The sequence below is a fragment of the Cottoperca gobio genome, chromosome 3 (assembly GCF_900634415.1).
Source record: "Cottoperca gobio chromosome 3, fCotGob3.1, whole genome shotgun sequence".
Taxonomy (NCBI): Eukaryota; Metazoa; Chordata; class Actinopteri; order Perciformes; family Bovichtidae; genus Cottoperca; species Cottoperca gobio.
In genome coordinates, this window is record NC_041357.1 from 8,982,783 (window position 1) to 8,993,701 (window position 10,919).

At 42.6% G+C, this 10,919-nt stretch overlaps 1 protein-coding gene across 2 annotated transcripts in view; it reads left to right on the forward strand.

Annotated features, from left to right (window-relative positions):
* nav2a (neuron navigator 2a) overlaps positions 1-10,919 on the forward strand; it is a 247,057-nt gene that overhangs the window by 156,537 nt on the left and 79,601 nt on the right. The window contains exons 1-3 of one of the 2 annotated variants that reach the window (XM_029460220.1): positions 740-811; positions 7,622-7,739; positions 10,410-10,462. In XM_029460220.1, coding sequence (XP_029316080.1) covers positions 740-811; positions 7,622-7,739; positions 10,410-10,462 — 243 coding nt within the window. Of the gene's footprint in view, positions 1-739; positions 812-7,621; positions 7,740-10,409; positions 10,463-10,919 lie in introns of those variants that run through there. The other variant, XM_029460212.1, reaches the window with a different exon arrangement.

The following is a 10,919-nucleotide window of genomic DNA, read 5'->3' on the forward strand; positions in this document are numbered from 1 at the left end:
GACCCCATATAATGTTGATCATAGTTTGGCCGTGCTACCTGGCAGGTAGACAATATTACTAGTCAGGATGGTTTTCCTGTGCTGTGAGGCTGAAGTAAACCATAATGTGGAACAATACAAAAATAATAGATCATTCAATTTTGGAGTTTGGGCTTTGGTGAATCTTCACAAAACAGAAAGAGCAAGCAGCTACAATGTATTGTATTATTCCTCCTTCTGAGGAATTACAGATGGTCTTAATAGCCAAACTAAATTCAGTTATCTTTGAGCATTATGGTGTGTGGTGTTTAAAAACATATATAACGCACAACACAGGTTTGTACATTTGATTTGATCAACTTTGCAGAATGGCCTCAAATATTTCTGGGTTTTATGTTGCTGGTCTGTGTTTCTACCAGTAGCAGAAGAGGGAACAGAGTCAGGGTGTCTGACTCAGACAGTGTATGACACCAAGTGAGAGAGAGAGGAGATCAGAAGTGTCAGAGTTTCTGAGGCTTCACTGTGAAGGGGGGTGAGAGAGCGGTACATATAAAGAGGAGTAAAGCATGCCCTGTTCATACAGACAACAAGCCGCACTGACACACAGAGCTGTTACCGAGATGTGAGGTGGAGGAGAAGTCATTAAACAGCGTGACTGTATTTTCCCGCTCCACCTGGTCTCTCGGTCTGCTGGAAGTTTATGGACCTCTAGTTGTTTGCCTTGCCTGGTTAATTGTCTTTATCAAGGTGACGGGCCAACATGGCAGTGTATGGCAGCCTCAGGGCACCGGCCAGGGGCTACAGCCACTTCTCCTGCGAAAACTACAAATTGGTAAGAAACCAGCGACGGAAGGGAGGGGTTAACGTAGTGAAGGTTTTCGAGTTCTAGCTATTAGGGTGTCATTCATGCATCTTCGCTTATGCTCCCCACCTATTGAGAGTTTTATTGTTCATTTCAAAGCATTCATGAAAGGAACGGACAGGAGGAAACCAATCCCAGTAAGGGTTAAGTGTTTGTACTTACCCCAGACATTAACCAAGGGGACATGGCAGTTATGAGAGATGGAGACCTAAGAAGAAGGGTCAGCTTGAAATAGAAACGTCAGGGTTACAGCCAGATCTCCAGGAGCTTCTTTAAGCAGCCCCCTGACAGTGAGGCAGGTAACACACTGGGAGTTGAACATGAAAGATAACTGTTGGGATTTGGTCTCATAAACCCCTGGATGTCCTAAACATGGTCAGTGGAAGAGGCATGTATTCTGTAGACTCAGCACTCGGTTCAGTGTCATTACCTGAGTTACTACAAGCTGTTTTAAGTCCTGCTCCCTATGAAAGCTTTCCGTGAGAGATAGCACTTTATAGCAGCTCCGCTCCTGCTGTATTCTCTTTATAGTTTTTGCTCATGTCGGGAGATTAGTTCATAATGGCGTTAAGTGCAGTGCTTTTAAGGTTGCTTACTGAACCCTGAAAGTAATGAGGCTAATAGTCCTGAAGTTATCAACATAATTGTTTCTGGAAAGCTGTGCGCCAACAGCGTATGTGAGAACTGTGCTTCCATGGACGACCCTGAGGCGTTGTGTGTTGCTGTTGTCATGTGAAAGTGTAGCCGCTGGTTTGTGATTTTCATGCTTGAACTTCAAAGGAATGACTAAATGGTCCTCAACAGGTTGAGAAAATTCAGCCTCACAGTTCAAAACCCATTGTGTGAAAAATAAATGCACCACATCATCGTCTTCATCAAGATAAACATATACAGACCAAACATATTGCTGCTGTCATGGGAACAATGAGTAGCTCCGGTTTTTGTTATTTTCATTAATTCACCTAAATGAAGAGCTTAAGTGTTCAGATTGTGCACATAAGTTCCTCTAGGATCTTGTGTAGTTGTTCTGCGATTATTGCAAGACAAACACATTCAGTTTGTGGGAAGACTTAGCAAGCTTTCTTAGAATTTGGCAAGATTTACAGAGTGAAAGTATTCTAACACCCAGAGAACAAACACATTTTCCACCAACATTGACCCAAAAACCTTTTTCACCCTTGTGTACGTTTATGCCAACACCGCAGTGTTTGCTTAGCGAGCACTAAACAAGTGAGTGTCAGAGCAAACAACAACAGAGAAGAGAGAGTAAAATAACACGACGCGGTTGTGCCAGCTGAGTGACAGTTTGACACACACAAACATGGCCACAAGAAGTACTAAAGCACATCTGCTTTCCTCCTCCTCTATAATCAGCCTCCGTCATGATCTGTCGTGACATTTGCTAAACTTACGCCTTTGCATCTGCAGATGAGCCATCCGGCCAAAATAGAAAAGTCAAGGACACTCACTGTAATGCCCTGGCTGCCCTCTGCCTCTCTCCGCCCAGGCTGACCCGGCGCTGTGGGGATGGCCTTTATGCGTCATGCCCTTCTGTAGGCATCGCACACCAGCCTGGTGACTCAGCAAGCCGAGGCAGCGGGGATGCTGGATGTGAAGCAGATTTGTGTGTTTGTGTGAGAGAGAAAAAGACGCAGCTGTCTGAATGACTGACTCATCGCTGCTTGTCAGAAGCTTTGAAGAGTGGACTCTGTCATTTTTAAATGCTTGAAGTAGGCAGTATTATGTGAAACATGCACATGGGTCCAGGCTTTCAAGCACACAGTGACGAAGCATGTTTGGTTGTTTACAGGTCTTTGTATTTGATCGGCGTTCAGATGAAATGTCTCAATGTCAACTTTCTGTACAGAGCCTCAGCCCACTGTGGGTAGTGTTGGCGGGGGTTGGAGGCGTTACTGCAGGCTATTCTTAATCATTTTATTTGGACCCCTCCATTTGTTCATCTTCCCGGGGTCCACACAAAATAAAAAAGATAAATGAACAGCTATTAAGAAGTCAAAGTGCTGTAAGTATTTAGACAGTGAAACATGTTTTGTGTCTCTGTATCCAGTACTGTGGAACTGAAATGAAACCGTGAACATGTTGTTATGCTATCATGACTAGTATGTGGCTACTTACATCTGTTGCTGTGTATGGTTTCTAAGTGCTACACCTCTAACAAGAGTCAGCTCTGTTATCTTGATGTCATGCTTTCATTCCAAATGTTCTGAAGTTCAGAGCAAAAACAATAGAAAGTGTGGACATGTTTAACTACTTTTAGACTACACTGTTAATGGTCTGTGTTAAAACCAAAAAGGCCAAGGTTTTGTTTGGGAAGGTGACAAATTCCCAAAGCAGGTCAATCGGCCCAATCGGCCTCATATGACATTCTCCATGAGACCCTCACGGTGTGAATGACTCAGTGTCATGTTGCTCTCTCTGCTGACGGGAATGTCCCTGACATGAATTTATAGCTTCTAAAAAAGACCCTCAATCCCACGAGGAGATGGTCGGGATTACTGGGAGTTTCTGGGAATGGAGGGATTTTCCCTCTTGGAAAATGTATTTTTTGAACATCAGACTTGTTGATATGGATCACTCAGTACTGACATACGGATGTGAGTGATGCCATGGTGCCCTGTGTAACCATATTAACAGGGACATGATGTGTCATGTTACAGGAGTGGGTGCTGTTTAGCGCTGTTAAGGGTCATTGGGGGCTGAAACCGATCCCAGTGTGCATTGAAGCAAATGCAGGGAAATACTTTTGACTGGTCGTTGTGCCATTACAGGTCTAACTATTAGAAAGACAGGAGGACGAAGAGGGTTGAAGGAAACCCAAACAAATAAGGATACATCACAGAAATATAACAGGAAATAGTTTTTATTATTGTACATTTATTACAAATGGGTGGCTATCTGAAACCTGATTCTTTGTTCATCTAAACATGTTTTTGTACAAACGCTTTTCATTTATCAAAATCATCCAAACTGTAAGTTTAGTACTGTAAGGCATTGCAGCACTGCTTACAGCTGCCTTCACACAAGCGGCCATACAATAATTGTGCCTAGATAAAGTCCAATCTAGACTGAGCAATGATTCCTGATTTAGCTCTAAGAACAAATAAGAATCTGACTAATCATTCAATTCCAACTTGTGATATTTGACAGCTTTTGATACTCGGTATGTCAAACACATTTCATTTGGCACAATAAAAGCATTCAATGGCCGACTCTGCACAGAAAGTACCAAACATTAAATTTGCTTTTTACTTTGCATGGACTGTCCTGTGAGGTAATAACGTTGACCAGTTAGTCTTAATGTCGCCCTCTTATCCATTCAATTAATTCAATTTATCACATAATTAAAATATTGATTCATCAGTCGTTTACAACCCTGCAGAGCTTTGATTACATTCTGTTCAATATGCAGAGTGCTTCCCTCTGACGTAGAGACTGGGCTGGAGTCACTGTCACCTCATTCATGTCTGATAGATATTAAGTCAGTACTCCTCTCCACTAACCATGCAGCTTATTAAAGTGACTCAGATCAGATGCATGCTTCTCATCAGCCCCCAACCTATCTCCTCCTCGTGTCTTCCTGTGACCTTTCCAGCAATTGTCAGATCACATAAGCTACAATAAAGCTGCGGTTAAACACACATGAGTCAGATTAATGCATGGTGTCTTTTTTAGGTTTCAATTATTAAAATGGTCTTTGATTTAGAAACATCTGACGGATGTTGTAACATTTTGATTTGTGGTGGGATGGACGTCTGTGTTGTGTATCACCGTGGATGGTTCCATTACACGTAATTGATTCCTTATGTTTACATTTCGTATCCACATATAAGGCTGCTTAATTGTGCTCCAATTTAAGTCAATCAAGTATTGATTAAATTATAAGTTAAATCGTTAAAATGTTTATTCTTATGTCACAACACTGAAATATGACATTAACTATTATACATTTGCTATTGCTAACGGGTCAGTTGTTCATTTACATGTGCAGCAAACACATAACACTCGCATTCTGTCGTGCTTCTGTGAAACTGTCAAATGAAGTCCAATGTTCACTTTTCTTTTATCTCTATTTTGGTCTCCACCTAGTCCTTATGTGGCTCCTAGGCTGCTAAATGTTCCACTTCTTTCACCAGCTAAGTTGCTAACTTGACCAGCTAGGTAGTCGCTAAGTAAGCTAAAAGAAGCTAAAAGCTCAGTAGAGCTGCAGAGTAGGTGAGGAAGTTGTACTGCAGGCGGACCTTTCATAGTAGACATAATCATTAGATTTATTTTTAATATGTAAAACATTACTTTTATGAAAATTTCTTTGGCCATTGTACAATTTCACCGTGCTAAAATGCGTCAACCCTATGTTTCCCCTTGAACTATGCGAGATATCACATCTAAAGTTTGGACCTGATGTTTTGGCTTAGAGAAAGGCATCAGACACGCAATGTGTTTTGAAAAGTTTTATTTTCAGGACTCAAAAGGCAACCTGTTGTGACTTGCCCACTTCCCCTTTTCTTTCCTCTCACACCCCGCTCACCCTCTGGCTGTTTGACCCCCCTCTGGTTTCTACCTCTGTGACTGACAGCTACCCATTTCACCTCAATTTTAATTGTACTCCAACCCCTCAATTTACCTGCCCAAAACTACTTCAAAGAAAGTTCACACACACAAAAGCTTCTGAATGTTGCTCTCCACGACCAGCTGAGGGTGTGAATTGAAAAGATGGAGCCTAATCCTGCTGTTTGAAGGCTTTTTTTAGCTCCTCATGTCACTCAAGATGCTTTTTATGTGCACTGTGTTACTGTGCATTTGTGTTTGGGTATGTTGCCTGTGCGATTTAAACTTCGCCCCGAGACTCTTTGTGTTTAATGTGTGGTCGTGTACTCTTATAAACCTTTTGCATTTGAGCTTGTGTGTGAAGATGAGTGTGTGCGTGCCTTTGAAGTGTGCACACCTGTTGTAAGCCATCACGAGAGCAGTGATTCATCCGATGAGTAGCATGGCAGAAAAGCTCCGGGTCTGTTTACAGTGCAAACACAAAGAAACAAGGGTCACAGCCGTGTCACACACCTCGCCATGCGTGTTGTGTGTCCGGGTTTGTGCTAAGGTTTGACCTTAACAATGCTGTGCAGTCATCCAGTAATAATTGATCCACTTGAATTTCACAGTAATTCTTGGGAAGGTTTCATGCACATTAGAAACCAGGTTAATGGGAGAAAATAGGTAGGAAGTATAGTCGCAACCTGGTAACTTCATTTCTAAATTTGCACTTACATGAAGCAGGTCAGTAATCAGAATTGACCTCTACCCTCAACCTCATTCTTGAGCCAGGCTTACTTATTCTTTTGTTGTTTAATTATGGAAAAAGACATATTCAGACTAATAGATTCTACTTTTTTGAATCTTCGAGTTTGGCATCTTGTTATTTGGCTGTTGCTATCTTGGTTTTTTAGCTGATCTAGAACAACACCAAACCGGAAAACGCCATGTTAGCAACCTGTCAATCAAAAGGTAGCCCCGCCCTTAATCATAGGCTGTGTTATTGTCTATTTTACTCTAAATGGGCTCATTATTTACAAAATGAACATCATAATGTATTAAAGAAGACTTAAAAAGACTTAAAACTAGTGATTGAGAACATGAACTCATCAGGAAAATGTTCATTGAGGTAGTAATTCAAGTGAAAAGAAGGGTCATTTTCTCATAGACTTTTTCTTTCGCCCTCTGCTGGCATTTTGAAAGAATACAGGTTTAAGGCACTTCTGCATTGGCCTCACTTTTCAGAACAGGAGGTTGCACCACCGCTGTCACAGAAATACTTTCCTTCATGCATATGGCACATGTACAAGGCGGGAAACGGCCAAGAAATCCAGTAACTCCAGTAGAAAAATCTGATTTCTCGTTAAATGACTGAAGAAATCAGATTACTGCAGAGGTAATCTAAAACATATTGACTGTATCTCCTCTGTCATGTTTTTCACCGGCTGGCATAACAGTTTTTCTGGGTTTGTGTGAAAACCAGAGTGAGACTGTAGAAGGAGAGGTGTCTTAATTTAGCCGAGCTGTCAGACACGTTTCAGATCGCTGTGGGGGGAAGAGTGCTCTGAAGTTACACTTGTTAAACAGAGTCTCTGCAGTTTGCAGACAAGCCTTACAATAGTGCAAATCAAGATCGACATCATGAGGTATCAGTTTCTCCAAAATAACTTCTTCTTTATTAGGAATAATGTTCTGTGCAACTTCACTTCAACCTTTGTGTGCCTTTTTTTTTATCTAACCAGAAATTGAGACTCACTTCTCTTGATGAGAGAGAGAAAAAAAAGAGAGAGTTTGGCGACTAATTATGAAGGCAGCTATTCAGATTATTCAGATGCTTGCTCTGCCCCCCTCCTCTCCTCCCCCCAGGCAGTGAAGGGTCTTTTCTGTCCCCAGAGAGTGATGTCAGCATGGCCCATTGAAAACAGCCGCCGTGCGCTCTGAGATGAATGCCCTGGCTGAGCACAATAGCCCCAATTTGAATACCACGCGGATATATGCCAGATCGGAGCCCCAACAAAAGAAAGAGGGCTACTCTGCTCTTATTCAACCATGTTGTTATTTTATTAGAGTCGTAAATTTGCTCCAGCCATTTATACCTTTTGTAGTTTTCAAGTGTTTTATGGAGTTTGAAACACGTGGACGGCCTGACAGGGTTGCCCCTATTTTGGACTGGATTATATTTTTGTTGGCTCATAACTGAACGGCGTGGTTGTGTTTTTGTCCGACCCGCAGATCTACACGGACTGGGCCAACCACTACCTTGCCAAGTCAGGGAACAAGCGTCTGATCAAGGACCTGCAAACGGACGTCGCAGACGGAGTGCTGCTGGCTGAGATCATACAGGTCGTAGGTAAGGAAAACATTATTGTATGTTTACAAAATCTGCAAAAAGGAAGCCAGCGCTGATCACGTGGTTGCTGGAAAAAAAACATTGGATACGAATGTCACCGTCACCGAACAAATAGTTGCATTCTTCCTAAAGGAGGGACATCATCATCTAATAACAAGCTTTTATTTTGCAAGGTAGAGAGGATGTTACAGAGCGAAACCCTTTAACTCTATTATCTGATGTAATAATGTCAGTTTCAGAATGAGTCGTAGAGTTTATTTACTCCTGCACCATTGAATAGTTTTCTTCCATCTAGTGTTGATAGAGTCAGGACAAAACACGATTGGAGAAGTTCAAATCCATCTTTTTTGTGTTTTCTGAGGCTCATGATTCACTTTAGCTCCAAACAACGTTCTTCTCTCATTCAGAAACAAAGAAGGGATCTGGCGTGTTGTGAGATTTTAACTTCTTTAGTGTGAGCGTCTAACCGAAATATGTCCTGAGAACAAACAGAAATATAACTTCTGTGTAAGAATACAAAAGTGTCAAAGAAGCCTATAAAAACTGTACTTTAGTCGTATGTGAAGTGTCCTCCCTCTACTACATGTTAAGTACAGTCCCTCTAACCTAACAGACCTTTTACATTGACCAACATGCATTTTAAAATTGATTCACTTATGTTTTCAAAAAGTTTCAAATGTTCAATATAAGTTAAACAATGCTATGTGGTCACATGACAAGAGTAGTAGTAGATAACCTAGTTTGGCTGTGAAAGTGGGCTGTTCCTCTGTGTTTTCGACCCTTGCCCTCGTCTGTATCATCATCTGGCTGTCCTCAGCCTGTCATTTCACGTGCCGACAGCTTTGAGGCTGACGCAGGCTGACTCAGCATGTCACTGACTCTGTCTTCTCCCTGCTCTAACCCTTCATCTCTGACCCAGATGCATACTTCCTATGCTCCGTACGGCTTCAGCCTGCACAGAGAGGAACGCCACTGTCGTACTGTAGCTTTTGCATGTGTGTTTTTTGAGAGTTGGATCTGGCTTGGGGCATTTCATACACTGCGTGTGAAATATATTTATTACACATGTCTGACACTAGCTTCAGCTTTCTACCTTGATGTTGTGACTCTCCATACTCCAACTGTACTGAACCTGAGTATACCTGGACCATCAGAAGGTTCCTCCTCCTGAGAGGAGACTTTTTATTTCAGGACTCATGATGTAAAACTGTAATTCTGTTTTATCAGTCAAAATGCAGGTACACTTCCTGAGTACTCTTAAAAGGTTTCTGCATTCCTGAAAATGTACCTTTGTTGCTGGAAAATGTTCCTGTGGTCAAAAAGTCTCACAACAGCATCCCCTTCATCCAGTACTATTTGTACTCTCACAATACCAAGCCTACCTGCGATATATACACTCCGGCAGCTGACCAGTGCTGCTCTGCTCTCATATTAAAACAAGTGGAGTCAGAGCCATCCTTTCCCCGGTGCTGCCTGCTGCCTCCTCTCCACTGGGAAAAAACCTCACACCACATAATCGCCGGTGAAACTGGAGCATCCTGCTGCTGTCGGTAAAGCAATACTGGGACCGGATGTGGCACCTGTTCAGCTATTTTACCATCTCACACACAAGGTCAGGAAGAGGAAAACCTTCAGAACAAGGACATCAGTAAAGTTCTCATGAAGGCAGCCGTTAGCCAGATCTGTGACCTTTTTAAGATGTTCTACTTTTTTAGCTTTTCCTAAACTTTTTGATTGAGTCGAGTAAACCGATAAGAGCTAAAGTCAAAAGTTACTTTACAAAAGATAAATATAGAATGCCCTTCATTTGGCCCTCACTACACCTCATGATGGGTCATTTGCATTAAGTTAACCAATATCCTTGTTTGCTTTAGCTGTACAGAAAGATGTATTTTAAAGCAGTGTTTTCTGGCCTGGAGATCTTTTAACTGAATAGTTTTATCACCTTTACATTTTATTAAACTTAAATCAATTGAAAATTAAATTAGAGAAAGGAAAATCACTGTTTGATTGAAGTACTTCACGAGGGTCAACATAAGTCAACATTGCTTTGTTTAAAGGGGTCACAATTCACAATGTCTGGGAACCACTGCTAAAGCCTGGTTGTGAGCGTCCAGGGTCTGCATAACACATAAAAAGACAGAACGTAGAACGTATTTATTCACCGCACACAAAGAGGAGTATTTTCTCGCAGGGGTAGGTGGTACATGGTCCTGAGGTGGAGCAGCAGAACAGTGGGCCCCACCGTGCCTCCTGATGCAGGAGACCGTGCTGTTGGCACATTTGTCAGCTGTGAGCTGATGATCGTGTCTCAGCTGCTGTGGGCTGGGCCTCTAATAGATGGGAGGAATCCCTGACACCACATACACACACACACAAGCACACGCCCCCCTTTGAAAAGAAGCAGCACAGCACACATCTCGGTCGGGCCCCCAGCGTCCCAGTTCCCATTTGCTGTGACCAGATAGTGTTTCATTTCTCAGCGGGAGGGGAGAGGAACACCTCTGCTCTCCTCATTCAGCCAGCAACTGTCTGGAACACACACACACACTCAGGGATCGCCACTGGAAATAAAAAAGAGGATTACATCAACCGAACACGCCTGAAAACCATTTTCATTCTTCTTCTTTTATCTCTCTGTCTCTGCCTCCTCTGTCTGTCTCTCCTCAGCCAATGAGAAGATCGGCGATATCAATGGCTGTCCCAAGAGCCGTTCTCAGATGGTAAGTGACCTTCTAAGTTTGCTTTGGCAGAACATCTTGAAATTTACCTCTGTGTGACTTTCTGTGTGTGAACACCTCCTTGATGACCCATCTCACTGACCCATGTGGCTCTCGCTGGGAACTGCGGTGCAAAAGCCACTGGTGAATAGTTAGTCCATTTATTTTTACTTCTGTGGTCTTGCGGGCTGCCGTCCGTGAAACCTCTGGCTCAGACTTCTGGCAGTTGACGCTCAGTTGAAAGCAGTGCAGGCTTCGGCTTCAGGGCCAGTTTTGCCTCATCCTATTCCACTTGCAAAGGAGAGAGCATTCCTCTCATCTCCAGTAGTGAAAGCAGGCAGGGAGCATCAGCGCTGACGACAAAGAAGATGTTTACAGCCAGTCATGATGTGATTTTCTCCAATGACATTTAGCAGATATTTAAGTGGGATTTCCTTTGTAACGCTGCTGGTGGGATGTT